The sequence below is a fragment of the Rattus norvegicus genome, chromosome 9 (assembly GCF_036323735.1).
Source record: "Rattus norvegicus strain BN/NHsdMcwi chromosome 9, GRCr8, whole genome shotgun sequence".
NCBI classification, from domain to species: domain Eukaryota; kingdom Metazoa; phylum Chordata; class Mammalia; order Rodentia; family Muridae; genus Rattus; species Rattus norvegicus.
Window position 1 is genome coordinate 93,602,021 of NC_086027.1, and position 20,710 is coordinate 93,622,730.

The 20,710-nt window shown below is 46.1% G+C and overlaps 1 protein-coding gene and 1 long non-coding RNA gene across 3 annotated transcripts; one reads left to right on the forward strand and one right to left on the reverse strand.

Moving 5' to 3' along the window:
- Positions 1-18,535, reverse strand: LOC134480599 (uncharacterized). The gene is made up of 2 exons (XR_010055043.1): positions 18,402-18,535; positions 1-177 (listed from the first exon to the last, which is right to left on the reverse strand). It is a non-coding gene; the product is annotated as an uncharacterized LOC134480599 (long non-coding RNA).
- Positions 11,814-18,944, forward strand: Csprs (component of Sp100-rs). Of its 2 annotated transcripts, none has more exons than XM_006245490.4 (2): positions 11,814-12,275; positions 18,031-18,944. In XM_006245490.4, exon 2 carries the CDS (start codon positions 18,054-18,056, stop codon positions 18,942-18,944), a length of 891 nt encoding a protein of 296 aa, XP_006245552.1. In that variant the 5' UTR covers positions 11,814-12,275; positions 18,031-18,053. The 2 variants fall into 2 exon arrangements, with proteins under 2 accessions (XP_006245552.1, XP_006245551.1); XM_006245489.4 differs by lacking the exon at positions 11,814-12,275 and adding an exon at positions 12,284-12,492.
- The last annotated feature ends 1,766 nt before the right edge of the window (positions 18,945-20,710 follow it).

The following is a 20,710-nucleotide window of genomic DNA, read 5'->3' on the forward strand; positions in this document are numbered from 1 at the left end:
GTCAGCCAAGACAAGCAACAGGTTCTTTTATTCCAACCTTAACTATTAATATCAGTTCTCAGATCACACATCACACTGTAAATACGTCTGTTCGGATGGACGGATGTTACAAGAGCCACAGTAGAGTTCAGGGACTTTGAAGAGGCTGGATACAGTGGAAGCCAGAAGCCGATGGATCTGCAAAAGAGAGTGGAGTAGGAATGGTCAGATGACTGAGCCTGGGGAGATCTGGTTAAACACACTGCTGTGGGGCCCGGCCTTAGACTCAGAGTTGATTGGTCCAGTCTGGCTACAGAAATGAAGTGTGGGCTATGAAAGTCATAGAGGTAGCGTCCAGGTGGATTAACAGGCAGATGGATGGATGGCAGTTTGAATAGACCCTCCGAGCAGTTGGGACTGAGCTAAGCTGAGCTAAGGCCCTTGGGAGAGTTGAGAGTTCTTTACCTGTTGGTCCTTGGTGACCCTGTGGTGAGAGACAGGCTGGTGGGGCCACTGCTGTGGCAGAGTCAAGTGTAGGGAGTTCCACCCTTTCTTCAGTCTGGTGTACCTGGTAGGCTTAGGCCTGTTTGCCTGACATGACTTTACTATGTCTATGTGCTCCTATCAGCTCGATCTACTCTGATGGATTGATAAGGTAGCACCCTTTCCACTTAGGAAGGGGTTATCTATCAACCTGTGACTGGGGGTGGTAACAGAAAGACAGTGTTACATCATGTGTCCAACAAGGTGCAGAGTCAGCCTGCTGCTCTATCATACTAAAATATCAAGTCAAAAGGTGCTTGTAAAATGAAGTCACGAGGGGCATGGCGCGGCCTGGAACGCCATTGTTTTATATAATATGGAGTGACTGAGGGCAAGTGTTCTGGTTAGTTTTACTTTATCAGCTTGAATAAGCTAGAGTCATCTGGGAAGAAGGAACACCAATTGAGAATATGCCTCCATCAGACCTGCCTGTGGCAAGTCAGCGAGACATTTTCTTGATTAATGATTGACAGGGGAGGGCTTGACCCTGGGTGTCGAGGACACTCTGACCTCAGTCTGCCTCTCAGCAGGAGAGTTCTCATTACGTCCTGAACTGACCTGTCCCTTTGTCTGTACCTACTCATGTATCTGACACAGTCTAGCCTATGCTCCGCTGTTCTCCATCAAGGATGTCTCTGCAAGGGACCAGGGTTTATCCGTCATTGCAGAGCAGTGCAATAGAGTAGCTATGATCCTGGCTCCAGCTTGCGTGGCCTGGCCGTTCACTAGCTGTGCGATCTTGGGCACTTCACCAACATTTCTGGTTTTAGGTTGTGGGTTTTGTTGCTGTTGTTGTTGTTGTTTGTCTTTTTTTGAGTAAATTAGAATGAAAATAGCGTTTGTCTCATTGCATTGTTGGGAGGAGTAAGTACCATATGTAAAGATACGAGTAGTGGAACAGTGCCTGGTTCACAGTACCTACACATAGCATCTGCTCTCAGCGTCTACATCGGCACCAGCGTCAGCATCTTTCTCACCATCCTCTGCTCTCGTTCAACTGCGCCCGCAGAATGCTGCCGTGAGCCAGGCACTGCTCTAAATGGTGGGATTACAGTAATGAAACAGGGCAGGTCTCTAGCCTTGTGATGTCCATGCTGAGAGAGAAGGAAATGGAGATACACCAACAAACCTGACAATGGGTTAAATACAGAGACGACAAAATGACAGACACATCATGTGACAGTGAGGGCTCAGAGCTTCTTTGAGGTATCTTCAAGTTTTGTTTGTTTTGTTTTTTTTTTTTTTGTTGTTGTTGTTCTTAAAGACATTTAGAAAAAGCTTTAAAATGACATTTGTGTTCTGGTGTGTGTGTGTGTGTGTGTGTGTGTGTGTGTGTGTGTGTGTTTGTGTGTGTGTGTGTGTGTTTGTCTGTCTATAGTAACATGTGCTTGTGTACATTCATATCCCATGCCCCAAAACGTGCCTTGGTGCATGTGTGGAGGCCAGAGGACAGCTTGGCAGGAATTAGTTCTCTCTCTCCACAATTTGGGTCTCAGGAATTAAACTCAGGCCATCAGACTTGGCTGCAAATATTTTTACTGAGGCATGTCGAGAGGGCTTTAGAAGGACAACAGCACCACTTTCCTTGTCTTGTTTCTTCCTTAAACACCTCCCCCAACACACACACATACACATGGACTGTTTGAAAGCCATGAGAAACAGTGTTGACTGCTCACTTAAAGGGCAATCTAACCACGTAGGAGACAGACCTCTGGGCAGGCCTGTGAGGGAGCTTCTAGATTAGATTAATTAGGGAGATCCATCCTAAATGTGGGCTGCAGCATTTCATGGCCTGGGTCCCAGACTGAATAGAAAGGCGAAAATGAGTTGAACACCAGCATTCTTCCTCTGTGTGCCTTCTGACTGCAGACCTCATGACATGACAAGCTACCTCATGCTCCTGATGCCTTCTCTGCCATGATAGACTCCATACCCAGAAACTCTGGGCCAGAATAATCCTCTCCTTCCCTAAGTTTCTTTTGCTGGGTATTTTGTCACAGAAACAGTAAAAATGATGGCTACAAAGCTTGCCTCTTGGGACATTCCCAATAGTTCTTACTGATAGGTGCTAAGGAGAGGGGCCCTTATCCAGCTGAAAAAGTCCAACTACATCAGCTTCTCGATTCCTTGGCAAAGAGTAGGGAGCTGATTGCAGTGTGGGCGACAGAGTGTTTTCATGGAGGATGGATACGGCTAGAGATGCTTCGGGGTAGCTCCATGAGGAAGCTGCATGCCTGAACAGAGTGCCAGGGCTAAAGGGAGTCAAGCCAGGAAAGAGTGAGCGTGGAGGAAGGGGGAGCCAAAGAGCAGTCCAGGCAGGCTCAATCACATTCTGTCTCACATGAGTCTGGTCATGTTGTGAGTCTAAGTAGATTTAGGACTGACAGATTCATGAGTTCCAGTAAACGTCAAACAAAGCAGCTTGTTACCTATTGGGAGCAGGGATAAAATATTACTGGACTGATGTGCGTTCACTTTCGTATTGTCTTGAAAAGCTGACTTTATTGGCAATAAAGAGGAATAGGATGATGATGATGATGATGATGATGATGATGATGATGATGGTGGTGGTGGTGATGATGATTACTTTTCTTTATAAGTAGCCTGCTTCAGACAAAAAACTATCTAATACAGTAGGACAGTATTCCCAGGTAAAGGGAAGGGACTATGAAGGATTGTTAAATCAGGTTGACCTGTACCCTTGGCTTTGGAAGGGATTATCTTGATTGTGCTAATTGAAGTGGGAAGACTTGCCCACAGTGGGTGGCACCATTCCCTAGACAGGAACTGTATAAAAATAGAGAAATCCAGCTAGCTGCAGGCACACATGCATTAGCTCATTGCTCCCTATTCTTGACAGTAGATGTGACTTGCTGCTTCAATTTCCTGGTGCCTTGACTCCTCCACAGTAAAGAACTATAACTTACACTTATGAGTGAAATAAACCCTGTCTTTCTTTCTTTCCTTCTTTCTTTTTTTTTTTTGGTTCTTTTTTTTCGGAGCTGGGGACCGAACCCAGGGCCTTGCGCTTCCTAGGCAAGCGCTCTACCACTGAGCTAAATCCCCAACAAACCCTGTCTTTCTTAAAATTGCTTGTTTCAGGGTGTCTTGCCACCACAACAGGAAACAAAACTAAGACAACTATTGTCTTGGGAAATAAAAGATAGAAAATGCCTCATAAACATATGATTTTAACACATTATGTGTATATATATGTATATGTATATAAATATTTATCCCTAATAGCCTACTAGATATTTCTACCATTACATTTCCTCAGCACCTCCAGTTTAGTCTAATTCATTCCCTTTCAAAGTTTGGCAACACTTATTCTAACTGAATTCTATTTATTTTTTGATATAAGTGACCATCAACTCTTGGTTAACCTACAACAGATTGTTCACTTCCTATAACCACAAGATTTTTAATTCTAGAAGGTTTAGTTGAATTTTTTCCTTTTTCTTTTTCTTTTTTTCTTTTTTTTTCCGGAGCTGGGGACCGAACCCAGGGCCTTGCGTTTGCTAGGCAAGCGCTCTACCGCTGAGCTAAATCCCCAACCCCTGAATTTTTGATGAATTAAATTATTTTAATTAATTCTTTCTTTTCTTGGGTTGTTTTCATTTTCTTGTTTTTCTTTTGTTTTCTTACTTTGTTGGAAATCTAAAAAAAAAGTCTAGATTACCCTAGAGAGGTAATTTCTGGCGAGAGGACGATAAATATCTTCATGGACCAGGGAAGAGACTAAGGAGGAGGAAAGGAATTGACCACCTTTGAAAACACGCACTTCTAACATTCAGGTTTTTTGTTTGTTTGTTTTGCTTTTTTTTAAAGATTTACCTCTGTTACTTTGTAAATATCTATAGGGTATGACTGTGTGGATAGGTACATGTGAGTGCAGTGCCCATAGAGGCCAGAAGAGGGCATCAGATTCCCCTGGAGCTGGAGTTACAGATGGTTGTGAGCCTCTGTGTGGGTGCTCAGAATTGAACCCTGGTCCTTTAAGAGAGCAGCCAGTGCTCTTAACCATTGAACCATCTCTGCAGCCTTTTTGATTCAGTTTTAATTTTTGTTCCCACTATTAATCATAGATTATGTGGAATTTGACTCACTTGGCTAGTTATATCTTGTGGTGTCTTAGGTGGGCATAGTCAGATGTCAAGGGTTAGACCTGAAGGATGAAGCACTTCATGGTTCTCTGCTAGCTGGGGCTCAGCTGAGTTGTCAGCTGGTGCTCCTACTCATGACTCAAGCACGGTACCAGGGTTGGGGACACTGGACCACTTACAAGGGTATTCAGGGATCCCCATGCAAAGTTCTAAAACACAACAGACCTCTCTTTTGGTAGAGGCAGTCACTGACCTATTCAAGAGAGATGGAGTGTGTGTGGATCCCACCTTTTGATGATCAGAATGGAGAGGTTCCACTTCAGAAGAGCAGGTGGGAATGGCAGATACTTGTGTGACCGTCTCAGGAGCCTACAGTCTGGTACATAGATGGTTTTTATTCCCCGCCTCCTCAGCCATGTCCCAATCCAAACACCACCTGGGTAGGAGTAGCTTTGAAAGGTGCTTTCTGCCTATTCTATTCTTCAGTCTTTCTCTTCTCTATTGCTTCCCATACCTTGTGCACAATGAAGGCAGAAATGGGTCGCCTGGCACACGGCCAAAGCAGGGCCATTTGGCCTATTGATATTAAATTTATGTCTTTGCAGAATCAGCTCCATTCTCCACAGCATATGCTCAACAGCCTTGGCTTCCTGATGTTATGTCAAGTTGGATGGCAACAGAGAGCAATTAATCATTGTCTGGAAGGTCTCTTGGAGAATCTCCAGAAGGGCTTGAAGATCCATTTCCCATTCTCAACAGAAGTGGTCTCTACACACTAAGAAAGTCAGGCAGCTCTGGACTCCAGGATGACATGGCCCAGGACAATGTGCATGAGGCCTGCACAGGCCTTGACAAATTTTGTTTTGTTCTATTTTTGTTTGATTTTTGACAAGATTTCCCTATGTAGCCTTGGCTGTCATAGACCAGGCTGGCCTTGAACCTACAGAAACCCACTTACTTCTGCTTCCTCAGTGCTGGGATTAAAGGCAAACACCATCACACCTAGCCTAAAGACCATTTTTATTTAATTGATTCTCAGATTTTTGGAGGAATTGTTGGGGGGGTGCATTTCATGAAGAACATGTAAATTCACAAATCATATTTTTACTGTACCAGCAGTTTTAGTGTTCAGCAAGTTGTTTAGATCATGGATATAAGAACTTGGGGCTGGGAGTGGGTAGATGGTTGACTGATAAGTAAGTCATCACTTACACATTATTAAGCCGTGTTGTAATTTGACATAATTTAGATGTAAATCAGAAAAGAGAAAGTTTGCAAGGCCATATTTTATGAAGACATCCAACAAAGGTACGTGTGGGTGCAATAGACCCAAACCCTAGGATTCTCCCATGAGTTATGAATTCTTCCTGTTTGCTCACTACTGAGTGTTGGAATGCCTGCTTGCCATGTCAGCAAGACCAGCTTCTCCTTGATTTTCAGCCAAACATTTTGCACTAAGTCTTTCCCCCTGGCCTGTGCTAGTCCTGGCTGGTGTCAGAAAGTCTTGAGAACGGAAGAAGATATGGTTTGGCAGTGTATTAACTAACACCCAGCACCTGGTTTTTCCAACCTGGAGTTGAAGAGTCACTTCCTTATGCCCTAAATTCACCCAAACATTATCTGCACGAATATCACTACACACATTCTTAAACAGCATCCTGACGGGCTGGAGAGATGGCTCAGGGTTTAAGAGAACTGGCTGCTCTTCCACAGGATCCAGGCTTGATTTCCAGTACCCACATGGCAGCTCATGACCATCTGTAACTCCAGTTCTAGGGGATCCAATGCGTTTCTTCTGGCGTCCCTGGGCACCAGGAGTGCATATGTGCACAAACATATACCTAGGCAAAACACTCATATGCATAAAAATATAATTAAGTAAATAAATAAACAAATATCTAAGTGCCACCATACCTAGACTTAAAAAAATAAAATAAAATAAAAGGGCTTCCCAAGCCCCACCCTTGGAGACTGTCCATTTAGGAGTTTGGCTTGGCACCCAGGAAATCTTTCCCTCAGCCCTAAGTCATGTTTGGCTCAGAGTTCTGTTGAGCATAGCACCACACCCCTTTTCCTTAATGTCTTCTCTTTTTCTACTGATTGCTTCAAACTGAAAGTGTTGGGGTGGGGTTGGGGGGGTTACTGAGCAGCCCTGGGGGACAAAGACTGACCTAAGTCTCCTTCTCCAAAATACCTTCATCCCATTTAGCATGGGCCTGATTTTTTAGTTCAAAGATTATCCGGCCAGGAGTAGAACTCCACCCAAATGAGCAGTTTGGCAGTCCTCTGTCTTCATCCTGCCAGTGTTTTGTTCGGCAGGTTTTGTGGGGCGCAATCTGGCAATGCCGATTCAGTTCTTTCAGGGACAGTGAGAGGTGAGAGCTCTCTTGTCTCCCCAGCTAGGAGACTCCCCCCCTTTTGTTTTGTTTTTTTTGAAACAGGGTTTCTCTGTGTGGCTCTGGCTATCCTGGAACTCATATGTAGAACAGGCTAGCCTCCAACTCCCAGAGACCCGCCTGCCTCTGCCTTCTGAGTGCTGGGACTAAAGGTGTGAGCCACCGTGATCAGGCAATCGACTCAAAACTCAAGACACACTTCTCATTATTCCAGTTTTTCATCTTCATCTTCATATTATTTACTACCACCACCACCACCACCGCCACCGCCACCGCCGCCGCCGCCACCACCACCACCACCACTACTACTGACAGAATTTTACTCTGTAGCCCAGTTCAGCCTGTTACCCTCTATCTGAGCCTAGCTTTGAACTTGTGCCACTCCTTCTGTCTCAGCTTCCTGCGGCTGCCTGGCTGACTAACCGTCTTTTTGAAGGTTGATTCACTGCCACCAAGACAAAGTGAGCAACAAGCCCCTGATGTTTGATCTGTGGCGGTGCAAGAGCCTGGCTTTCTCTTGTTTCCAAAAGAATTTATTTTTTATTTTTTTTATGATTTTGGACTTCCTTGTTTAACTCTAAAAATGGATCAAGTCTCTTAGTCACATACATACTGAAGGTAAAGTTATCAGGGCTATATACACATATCTCTCTCCATTTTCTCTCTCTCTCTCTCTCTCTCTTTCTCTCTCTCTCTCTCTCTCTCTCTCTCTCTCTCTCTCTCTCTCTCTCTCTGCTTATAAGGGATTTTAACAGTCTCGTGTTGTTGGTTTTAAAGCAGTCAGTAAATCAATAATCATGAAATGAACCCGGTAACAGCAGTGAGGTCGATGTAGACTAAACTCTCACAGTTGTTTGGCTTAGTTCCTAGTTTTCTTTTCCCCCTCATAGCTGACACTTCGGTTTTAGTCAAATGTGGTAGCTTCCTTCCTCCTGCCCTGGCTGCCTAAGAAAAAGACTGTGCCCATTCTAGCCAGTGAGGCTGGAGGGGCTTAGTTTTCAAGAGCTCTGGAGCTCAGTCCCTGTTCTCCCTCTCTTCTCTCCCTCTCTTCCCTCTCTGTTCTCCTTCGCTCCCCTCCTCCCTCCCCTCCTCTCTCCCCGCCTCCCTCCCCTCCTCCCTCCCTCCCTCCCTCCCTAGCTCTCTCCTTATCTTCTTTCCTTTATAAGATTGCATTAATTGCTGGTGTGTGTGTATGCACATGCGTGTGCTCGCACATGCATGCCTCATGCATGCTCACATGTGTGTCATCGTATGTGGAGGTCAGAGGATAACTTTCAGGACTTGGTTCTCTCCTATCACATGGCATTCAGGTCATCAAGGTTGGCAGCAAGTACCCTTACCTATCTCCCTATTTATGTTCTCTTTCCTCCTTTCTCCTTCCCTCCCTCCCTCCCTGCCTTCTTTCTTTTTAAACATGTTTTCATACAATATATTTTGATCATGTTCTTTCCCATTTCCCAACTCCTCCCTGCCTCCCTACCCACTCAACTTATTGTTCTTTTTCTATCTTAACCCCTCAACATCCCCACCCCAGAAAAACAAAAAAACCATGGAGTCTGATTTGTATCAGCCAACTGCACTGACAGTTCCAAAGTTCTTCCCTCACCCCCGCATGGCAATGCTGGTGACAATTTGTCCTAAACAGAAAGACATCGGCCAGGGAAACAGAAAGGTTGTTTCTCTGTAAACAGGTTTCCTAAAGCAGGTTTCTGTTTGCCAGGAAGCATCCTTAATCCTTCTTCCTACAAACGTCAACCACCTCAGGTCGGGGCACCTAGCTCCCAGTCAGTCTGGAGGGGTTGGATCCACTCAGACCCCCACCCTGCTGACAGCCATGTAAAATCTGCTTGCTTTTCTGTCATTTGCTCTTCTTTCTGCCTACTCCCACCCTTCACCTACCCTGCAGTTTGAGCTCCAATAAATCATCCCTCCCCCCATGCCCCATCAGAGCATTGTAGTTTGGTAGTTTCTTTGTGCCAAAGCTTTTACTGCTAACCTGACAGGATGTGACTAAGATGACGACCACGATTTTTTTAGCCACATTCCATGCAAGCTTTATTATTGGCCAGGAAGATGGAGAGTGGCCAGGGTTCCCACAGAATGGCCAAGAATTACATTAGCTAGGTGCTTATAAAGGCAGAGCCCACAAGGGTACACACTTTCTGCCTTTAGCCAATAGGGGGCAAGCATACGTTCTGACATACTTCCTGCCTTCGTGGGATCAACCACATCCTGTGCAGTTGGGGCAACCAACCTTGTTTCCAGAAGTGAAAACATGTGGCTTGCTGTCTTACACGAACAACAGCTCCCAGCATTCCAGGAAGTCACCTGTCCTTGGGCAAGTGGGGTTGACAGGTTAGAGGCATTTCTGTTTTATAGATCTTTTAACCATGATAATGTAAACTTAAAACATAACTTTAGCTCTCCCAGTATGCATGAAGGTTCACATGTGTGCATGTGTGTGTATGTGTGCCAAATGTTAGCTGTTCTTGCTAACCATCTGGAGACAGCTCACAGAGGGCTTCTGCAGGAGCAGAACCGGCTTTTAATTGCTGAGCCATCTTTCCAGCCCCAGAAGTTGTTTTTGTTTCTCTTTGTTTCAGTTTCTTTTGAGGCAGAGTCTTGTTACTGGCTTAGGCTTGCTTCAGGCTGATGATTCTGCTGCTTCAGTTTCTTGAGATGCTCAGATTACAGGTATGTGCCATTGTGCCCAGCTGGAGAAAATCCTTCTTTCCTCTCATTTTAGATTTTTTTCTGTTTATTTTATGTGTATGAGTGTTTTGTCTGCATATATGTATGTGCACCATGAATGTGCAGTACCTGAGAAGACCAGAAGAGGGAGCTGAATACCCTGGAACTAGAATAGCATACTGTTGCTAACTGTCATGGAGGCATTAGAAATCAAATGTGAGTCCCCTAGAACAGCAGTGTTCTTAATCATGGAGCCATCTCTCCAGCCCCCTCCAGAAAGCTTCTCAAGGTCTTAATCCCATCTTTTTTCCCCTCTCTCTCCCTCTGTTCCTCTCCCCCTCACCACCTAAAGCTAGTTCTTCTGTGTTGTCAAGATGCTGACCAATAGTGTTGAGGACAGCCTTTTCCAGACCTAGAACCATGTCTCTCCTCATCCAGCAAGTCCTCTGATTGGACCACCTTGATCATGTACTTGCTTGTTTTGCTCAACTTGGGATCAAACCCAGTCTTTATGAAAGCGAAGCAAATTCCCTACCATAGGGTCATTGCCCTCTTCCCTTTCCCAGCCTCCTTTTCTTTTTCCTCTTCGTGTGTATGTGTATGTGTGTGTGTGTGTGTGTGTGTGTGTGTGTGTGTGTGTGTGTGTGTGTGTGTATTGAGACAGGGTTTTCTCTGTGTAGCTCTGGCTGCCCTGGAACTCTCTTTCTGTAGACCAGGCTGGCCTTGAACTCAGAGATCTGCCTGCCTTTGCCTTCTGAGTGCTGGGATTAAAGGCTTGTGCCAGCACCACCACTCTTTCCCTTTCTTTTTTTTTTTTTTTTTTTTGGTTCTTTTTTTTGGAGCTGGGGACCGAACCCAGGGCCTTGCGCTTCCTAGGCAAGCGCTCTACCACTGAGCTAAATCCCCAACCCCACTCTTCCCCTTTCTTATTTGAGTCAGAATCCCATTGTACAGCTTAGGTCAGGCTGACCTTGAATTTAAGATCCTTTTGTATAAGCACCAGTGCTTATTTACCAGGTCAAGGTTGCCCGATATGGCCAATGAGAAATAAATTTTGACCAGGCACAGGTTGGAGGAGTTACAGCAAGAATGAGGCTCTGACACGTTTATTGCAAGTAATCAGACTCTTTATACCCTTATCAGGAACAAAATATAATGCCAGCAGAGAGGACGAATACCATGATAGTTGCTAAGATACAATGGCATTTGCAAGCTATACAGAGCACACAGAATTAGGGTCTGAGACCAATTGTCCTGTCATTCGGTCTATGCTTCATTGACTTCTAAGGAACACAAATGTCTTAGTTTGGGTTGTATTGCTGTAAAGAGATACCATGACCATGTCAACGCTTATAAAAGAAAACATCTAAGAGGGTCTGGCTTACAGTTTCAGAGGTTCTGGCCATTATCATCATGGTGGGAAACAGCAGTGTGCAGGCAGACCTGGTGCTGGAGGTAGAGCTGAGAGTTCTACATCTTGATATGCAGGTGGCAAGGAGAGTCTCTGTGCTACACTGGGCATAGCTAGAGCATGGGAGATCTCTGCCCCCCAACAGTGACACACTTCCTCCAACAAGGCCACACCCACTCAAACCAGGCCACACCTCCTAACAGTGTCACTTTCTATGGGCCAAGCATTCAAACCTATTAGTCATACCTATTCAAACCATGATGACGGAGAAACACAGAGGTGGCCTGAATGCATCACTGCGTGAGGGAATGCCCCCGTTTCAGGAACTGAAAGGCACACGGTGCCCCGGGAGCCACAGAGTCCAACCCGAACAACCTATGACACATGCACCTCTTGCCAACTAGACCAGGCTAACTCCATGATTCCTTGCACTCTTGCTCAGTCTCCTAGGATTATAGAAACACATCACTGGAGCTGGTTAATCATGTATTTTTTTTTACATAATTTATAGATTGGCTTAGGTCTAGTTCATTCTGGTCCCCCAAACAAATAATGTCTCCATACCATATCCTTTACTGGAAATGGGATGGGAAAATTATAGCAAGACCCCTGTGTGTTCACTGGTGGATGCGAAGGATGCTGAGACAGTCACATGCTTATCTAAAAGCTAGCAAGCAGGCAAACACCACAGGAAGTTATGTCACCTGCCTTCGGTGTTCATTGTCAAATGGGGACTTGGGGGAGGGTGGATCTTTTTCTTTAAAAAAATGCTTATTATCTATATTTTACATTGTTTTGGACAACATGTTACTTGAACAACTTCAGAGAGAAAGGCCATGCCTCTGAGGGAAAGCTGCTAACAAATGCTGGTGGGTTTCTAGCAGAGGTGTTGGCAAGAGAGAAGTACTGGCCATGTTTTACAGAAGCCAGAACTGCCTTTCTCTTGCCCCTGTTACAACATCTCCATTGTAGTTCCCTTGTGGGGAAGTCATTTCAGCCTTCCCCAGGGACACCTTTCTTGTTCTTTATACACCACGGAGTGTGTCTGGAGCCTGGAAAGGACACAGAGGCCGTGTACATCATCAGAGGGACAGGAATGCAGAAGTTAAGTGAAGGAGGGGCTCGGTCTGCCACTTCCTTGGACAGAAGGTGAGGAGTGTTCTGTGCGTTCTTAGATGCCTCTGCGTGACATTGGCTGCAGACCTGTGGAAGGTCTCCTGGGTCTGATGGTTCAGGGAACTTGGATCCAACTGTGAGGCCCTGGCCACTGGGAGTTCTTCCTAGGATTCCTGCCGTTTCTAATACCTCTTCCCGGAAAACACACTTACTGGTGGCTGGATCGGTGGAAAGGATCTCTGTCCGTAAGGTAAGGTGTCTCTTGACTGACCCGGCACTGGACGTGTCATTTTGATTTCTACTGGAAGCGGTGTCTCAGCTCTGAGATTTTCAGAGCTGACCAGACCCTTCTAGAGTCACAGATCGAACAAAATTCTGATCAGAAGAGAAGGTGGTGTTCATGAGAAAGGGCACATGCCTGGGGAGATGCTTGTGAGGGAATGTAATTTTTCTTTTTTAAATACACTTGGACCTCATGCTACTCTATGAGCTGTCTCCAGCTAATGTTTGGTGCTTAGCAAATGCTAGCTCCCTCCCTCCCCTCCTGTTTCCTGCAAGACAGAAGCTTCATGGTGGGATGAATGACTTTTTATTTTTTTCCATTACAAACCAGGACTCACTTGTACACTTTAGACTGTCCTTGAACTCTCCTCTGTCCTCTTGGCTCAGCCCCCTGAGTGCTGTGATTGTACCAGGAGTGATTTTCAAGCCCTGTGTGATAGTACTTGCTTGGATTCCCAGCTCTCAAGAGTCAGGTGGGAGGATGGATGCAAGTTCAAGGCTAGCCTGTGCGGTACAGCAAACACTGTCTCAAAGAACAAACAAAACAAAACAAACAAAAACACAAAGCAAGACAGAGACCAAAGAAGGAAGAAAGTGTAGAACCAGAGAGATATACTTAAAGGGAAGGGGCATGCTGACTATGGAAGAAGATTCCAGGAATCATTCTAGAAGGATCCATTCTCTTCATTGGTCTTCTGCCAAAAGATTTGAGCAAGGAGAATCACTTCTGTCCTAGCTCCTCTGCACATGGGCTCTCCCTGGTGATGAGTCAGATACTGGTCCTAACCTTGGTGGCAGGCACTGTCCAACTGCTCTTAAAGAAAGCCCCCCAACCCTTTCTCTCAGAGTTCACAGTGTTTGTGTCTTCAGGACTCCCCACGTGTAGGTTCCAGGAGGTAGACATTTGTTTATTTACTAAGTGTAGGTATGCCATAGTACAAATGTAGAGGTCAAAGGACAACTTGGAAGAGTCAGTTCTCTCCTTCCGCCATGTTGGTCCTGGGATTGAACTCAAGTCTTCTGGCTTTGATGGCAAGCTCCCTCACCCACTGAGCCCTCTTGGTTGCCTGAATTCTAGAAGGCTAACCAACCTTGGGAAGCCACTCTCTACAGATAGGTGGAAGCTACATTGTTGCTAACAACCCGACCCCCACATCACGTCTCCTGCTAGATGGAAGGGCCTCAGGGCTGGTGTCCTCTGAGTCTGCTCTCCTTGGCTTGCAGATGGCTACCTTCTTCCTATCTCTTTATATGCTTATTTCTCCCAATGGGGGCACCCCTGGACTCTCTTCATGTCCTAGTCACCTGTTCTTGAAAGAATCAAAGACTGCATCCAGATTGGACCAGGCACTGGAGGATTCAATATATGAATTGTGGAGGAGTGTAAACCAGGGTACAATACCTACTCAGACACTCAGCATTTTTTAAAATTGTATTTATTTTGTGTGTGTGTGTGTGTGTGTGTGTGTGTGTGTGTGTGGTGTATGTGTGTGTGTATGTGTGTGTGTGTAGATGCTTGTGCACTTGTGCTGCCACATACATGTGGAGGTCAAAGGGAAGCTTTCAGGAACCTGTTCTCTCCCTCTTCTGTGTGGGTCTGTGGCTTGAACTCACATTACAAGGCTTGTCAATGAGCGCTTTTACCCAAGAAGCCATCTCGTTGGCCCTCAGTTTTTCTTTCTAGGCATATAATGAACTACAGTGACATTTTGAGAAAAACAAAAAGGAACAACAAACAAACAAACAAACAAACCAGAAAACCAAAACTAAAGAAGTCACAGTAACCCATGGTCTCAGAAACCAGAAGGGGCTGAGTTAAAAGCTCCCTTCCCTGTCAGACATCAAGTCTCCTTTACATCAGCACAGCATCTCTCCTGACAGGGGACTGGAGTCCCACTGGTCTCGGTCCCGGCAGTCTGTTGGGAAAATGAAGTGACAGTGTGTGAGGGGCGCACTTCAAATCTGTTAAATGCCATTGCCTGTGCTGTGGGGCACCAGGTGCTGGAGTAGGTCCTAGAGTTACACTGTCACCTGCAAATCCTAAAATCACTGTCGGGACCTGACTACCCTCAGCCTGCTTTTCTTCTTCCTTCTCTTTTTAAAGAAATATGAGCAAGGATCATATTAGCATAACAGGTTTGCTGTGTGGATTGGGGAGCTAGTGCTTCCCAGAGCTGCCTCATAGGAAACAATAGGCAGGGTATCATCAGCTACAGTGTTTCAGTGGGGTATCATTGGCTACAGTGTTTTGTACATGGCATTGCCCCTTTCTTCTTTCTAGTCTTGTCTTTCATTTTTTAAAAAGAATTATTTAGTTATGTACTATATGAGTACACCGTAGCTGTCTTCAGACATACCAGAAGAGGGCATCGGATCCCATTAGAGATGGTTGTGAGGGACTTCCCAGCAACCCCATTGAATTGAATGGCCTCTAGAAAAGCAGCTAGTGCTCTTAACCACTCAGCCCCTCTCCAGTCTAGTCTTTACCCTGGGTTTCATCTGAAGCCCATTATCCAATGGGAACTAGCTTCTGTTCAGAGGTCCAAGGAGCGGGAAATCCTCTCAGCTCAATGCCCAGGGCCTGTGAGGAGAACAAGGCAGTGGCTGCCAACTGTGGAAGGAAGGACCTGTGTCATCTACTCCAGTTCCCTGGCATACCCTTTGAATCCTGCTGCACAGATCTCTTTATCTATGCCTTACTTGAATGGCACCTAGGTTGAGGGTGCTATTTGCTCTGTACCAGGACAGAGGCTCTGAGTCACATCCCTAGGATGCTCCTTCTCCAGTCAGTGCCTTAACTTAGCCATCTCAAATCACGGATCAGTAAACACAGAGACACAGGCATCTCAGCAGTAATGCTGACTTAGGGGTCACTTGAAGATATATTTATTTACTTTTTTTTGAGGCAGAATTTTATGTAACCCAGATTGGCTTCCAACTTACTGTATGGCTGAGGACAACCTTGAGCATAAGATCTTCCTGCCTTCATTTCCTAGGCGCTGGGGTTACAATTACATGTCGAGAGGGTTTTATATAGCACAGGGATGGAGCCCAGGACTTGGTGCTTACCCAGCAGACTCAGCTCTACCAACTAAGCTACACAGTCTTTCAGTTTTTTTTAAAAGATTATTTTATTTATATGAATACACTGTCGCTGTCTTCAGACACAGCAGAAGACGGCATCGGACCCCATTATAGATGATTGTGATGCTGGGATTTGAACTCAGGACCTCTAGAAGAGCAGTCAGTGCTCTTAACCACTGTGCCATCTCTCCAGTCCCTTCCGTTCTTTATATAGTCTAGACAGACAGACATCTCTGGCCAGATGTTCTGTGGGACCTTTTTTTTTTTTTTTTTTTTTTTTTTTTTTTTTTTTTTGGTATAACAGTGGCTGCTTCTGATTTTGTCAGGGAATTTGTAGCCAAAAAGAATTTACTCACGTCTTTTAGCTCCAAAGGCTTATTTCAAAACTGAAGCTGTGGGCTGGAAGGCAGCAGGTGTCTTTTTCAGGAAAAGGACAAGGCCCTAGGAGCTGCCACTAAGCAGGCGAATCGATGAAGCTGATTATTTGGGCCTGGTTGCCAGAGCTCTTGGTGTGCAAATGCACTTCAGAGAAGGCATGCAAATCAAGGCAGGGGAAATGGCTGATCTTCCCAGAGTCTCACAGTAAGAGCAATAAAGACTTCCTTCCTTCCTTCTGCAAATTCCCAGCTCCAATCTCATAAAGTGTGCTCAGTCACTTGCTCTGGTGGCGGCATCCACATGGCCTGTTCCCACTTTGCTGGGCTGCCCGTCTGCCTCATCTTTATCTGGTCTGCACCTCAGACATGTACTGTGTTTTATTTTACTCACGAGTGTCTCCTTGCTTATAAAATGGAGGCACATTAGCGTCTGGAAGTTGTAGGTGTTACTTTACCTCAGCTCCGGCTGTTTTAGTTGGAATCTGCATTGTTCTTCCTGCCTTGCCCACCCTCCTGCCCTGCTTCACTCTAGACATAACCCCTGAGAGGCTTGATTCAAACTTTCCTTCAAGCCCAGAACCGTTCTCTGACTGCCCGCAGCCAGCCAATCAGAGCAGTTTGCTTTGGTTTCCCACGCTGCCCCTGACTTTCTTACTGATTGAGTAAATAAATAAAGCTGCACACGGTGTCTTCGGTGCCTCATTATTTGATTAAGCTGGAATCAGCACCAGTCTTTGAACAAGAAGTTTCAGTTGGCCCGGTGACTGTTTTGCCATCTGTCCCCTGCACCATTGAGGGTTAGGCATTGTCTTGCGTCTGTGCTCACTCAAGGCTGGCTGGGAACAGCGACAGAACAGTTCGTCGTGTTGATTCATGCACTAAATGTATCAGACAAGTGAAGAAACCTGCCACCACTTGGTCTCACCAACAGCAGTTTCCCAGAAGCTAGTTTGGATCAGGGGTGGGGAGATGGGCAGCTCAACCTTGACGGCAGCTGCAACTCCATCCAAGAACCATTCTTGAGAATCTCATTCTATGGAGTGTACAGTGACTGGGCTTGGAGTCTTGGAACACACTTGGCTAGCGCCCTGATCATGGCTGACTGCCTGGCTCATATGGAGCAGGTGTGTGCCCAACATGGGATACCCCAGGCAGGGACGGGAAGGCCTGCTGAGTAGGATGGAGGCATCCCGGAGGGCTGGCTGGGATTCTAGGCAAAACGAAGGGTGGCAAGTAGGATCAAATACAGAGAATGTAGCTCTTTAGCTGGCGATGGCGAGCCCCGGTGCATGTGCGGTGCTGGGATCAAACCTAGGGCTTTGTACATGCTAGGTGAGCGCTCTGCTAACCAAGCTCCAGTCACAGCCCCGGGCCTCGTGGGTTCCACCATCTCCTAAGAGGGACATCCTGGGGTACCAAGCCTAAAGCGCATAGGCCTCTGAGGGGCTCTCAAGCTTTAAGCTTTCCTAAGCTTCGTTTCCTCACCTGGAAAAGATGCATGATAAAGCCACTTGATGAGCCATGAAACACCCACCGGGGAATGGAGAGAATACTATGAGAATAGTTTGCTTCCTAGAGAGCACTCAGTCAGTGTTACCTGTGACCACAGTCCACCACTGTTCGCCTCCTCGTGTCTTGGGGACCAACAAACAAGTGAAGGCCCTGGCGTTGCTTACCTTCCTCCCACCATGACCTTAACCCTGGCCTTGGACCTTTGTACATACTATTTTAACACACGGCTAACAAACCATTTGACCTCGTGCTCCTGATGGAAAAGGACACACAGGCATTAGCTCTCCACATTAGATCTTGGCCCAAACTCGAGCCATTTGATTACTCAGGCTGATACATCTTCCACCTTCCTTTTCATGGCTCACCCAGATGCCCCTTCCCTAATTAAAGGGAAACCTGCACGATGCCATCTAACGTCATTGTCCCCTTGCAGAGGGCACTGTCTAGTCCTTGTGCCCGAACACAGATCAGAGCCGGAAAGCACACAAGGAGCTTCAGGCAGAGTCACCCATTTCGATCTTTCTCTCTTCCAGGAGCCAAGCCAGCCCGGAAGACCATGAACTCATCTTCTGAGCATTGCAACATATCTGACTGGCTGAGGCTAGAGGCAACCGTGAAGGCCTCTGTGTACGTGGTGGCTTTCTCAGTCGCCACATCGATCACCGTTGTCATTATCGCAACGGTGTCACAGAGTCTGCAGCTGAGGGAAGAGGTGCGGCTGGTCCTCCTCTGCCATCACTCGCTTTGTGTCTCCTCCTACTGTGGCCTGGGGGTTGTCTTCCAAGGAATGCGGGCCTTCCTAGCCAACAGCCCCCTCCTGCTGTGCTGGCTGGTATTTGGGGCACAGCTAAGTGTGGGAGAAGGGATCCTCCTCACTCTGACCCTGATGGCTCTGAATACTTACCTCGGTATTTGTTATCCGCTGAGGTCTCCATCCTTGGTGGATTCTGCTAAGTACAGGATTCTAGCTGGGACGTGGACCACGGTTATACTCAAGAATGCTGGTTTATTCCTCATAGAGGGTACAAGCCCTCCGCCAGCTTCTGTTTTCCAGTCTGCCCCGCTCTGTCCCGTGATTTTGAATGGGACGCCTGCCAGAGTCATCGGCATGTTTTCCCTCGCCTTTCCTTTATCCGTCATTCTTGTGAGTTACTGCCTGATATACCGAGAAGGGAAGCGGGCTGGCCATTTTAACAGGTCAAACGTCAAGGCCCGGAGAACTGTCCTTGTTCATCTACTGCAGATAAGCTTACACGTGATACCCACCCTGATCTTTGTAGGTTTGGGAAAACGGTGCGGGGTGTTTTTCTTTGCTTTAAATCTGGTGCTTTTTGGTATCTTCGCTTTTGCGCAATGTTTCAACCCTCTGGTCTACGGGCTCCACAACAGAGACCTGCGGAGCAGACTGTACCCTTGGCTATGCTGCCAGAAGAAGCTGCTGGCTTAAAAAGGAGGGGCTGGCTTAAACAAAAATTCAGCTCTTCGGAGTAACTCCAGGCTTAATGGGTGTGTTAGTTAGGACTGGGGACTTATATTAAACTCAAAACCGTTGCCTTGATTTGATTTTGAAAGTGCTGCAGACTTCTCTGTTGTGCCTCAGTAAGATCAGTTAGTGCCTTTAACTCTAAACCCAGATGAGTCTGCCTTACTGCAGACAAAGCACAAAGTACAGGAATCACGTGGTTATGAAGTCACTGGATAGGCTAGAGGAAACGGAAGTCAGGGATCCTGCTGATTGGCATCAAGGACAGACCCAGCAGCCATGGACTGTGGAGGTCACATGGGCCAAGTAGCTGTAGGCACTGGACGCTCACATCTTGTCAACTTTGTCGGCCAGGAGAAACAGCAACATGATGTCTTCTACCTCCTTCCAACGTCTGTATGTTACATATTCGCCTGTAATTGGTGGAACCTAACTGCCTACTGGGACCCTTAAAAGCAAAGGAGTCTGGGAAATGTAGTTCTTAGTGTTACTGATTTGGCACTGTGGAAAGTTGCCTTACTAGGGGAAATGAGTGAGAACTGAATGAGCAACCCAAGGGCCCCTCTTATTACACATAGTTTTCTTTTGTTTTTTCCTCTTTTTTCTTTTTTTTTTTCCGGAGCTGGGGACCGAACCCAGGGCCTTGCTCTTGCTAGGCAAGCGCTCTACCACTGAGCTAAATCCCCAACCCCACACATAGTTTTATTTACAGATTATAATTATATCAGAGATGGTAGGCACTATTGGGCATTGCATTCCCCACACTCTGAAGCCATTTACACTACAACAAATCCTCACAACAATTTTACAATTGCTCTTGATTTACAAATGGGAAAAAGTGGGGTTGAGAAAAGACTTACATGAGCTTAGGAGGCTCTAAATCTTACAATTCTCATAACTTTCTTTGTATTTTTTTGGTACAGAATAACCACTTATCTTAAAAAATCATACTTTTAATATGGGTTCTTAATTTAACCTCCCTTCTAGCCCACCACCACCCATCAGAGATAGTGGAAAAGAACGGTTATTGGGATACGAGGGCAGTGGACTTGTTTAGAAATTGTTCTTTGGAGCAAATCTCATTTACGTTGTCAGGAAATCAGCAGTTCAATTCACAGGAATCAGCAGCGGCGGCTTGATCCATTCGCAAACACTTCATGAACTACCTACCAGTCGGTAGTGTCAGGAAAACAAACATGACCCAGCACTGGTGGCATAACCTAGCAGAGACAGCCAGTCCTCAGATGAATTGGCACAAGTCAGAAGGAGGAACCAGGACTACCAGAGACACCAGGAGAAGTTCTTTGCTGTGCCTCTTTCAATGAAACTAAGAACAGTGAAGACTCAAGACCAAGAAGTGTTGCAAAGCTGGCTGTGCAAGCAAGCCAAGCCCCCGTCACTGTCTGTTGAGTCCTATTTATGCTCCCTCCAAACATTATGTGCCCTCCACGGGTCTTGCCTCACCATGTATCTTACCTCAGCATGTGCGTCTGTCTTAGCAAAAATCCACATGAGTATGTATCAGCTGACATCACTCTGCCAGTTGGCTGGAGTCCACAGAAGTAGCAAGAAGCTTCTAGCACACCACTAGAAGTTTTCTGGTGTGTTTTTCTCTATGGAGTCTGGACAGTGATCAATAAACAATGGCAAGGTGTACCAATACCATCCAGCTTCATCTATTGTCTGTTGGGTTCTTCTTAACATTATACCTTTCACCTGTGTCTGCTTCA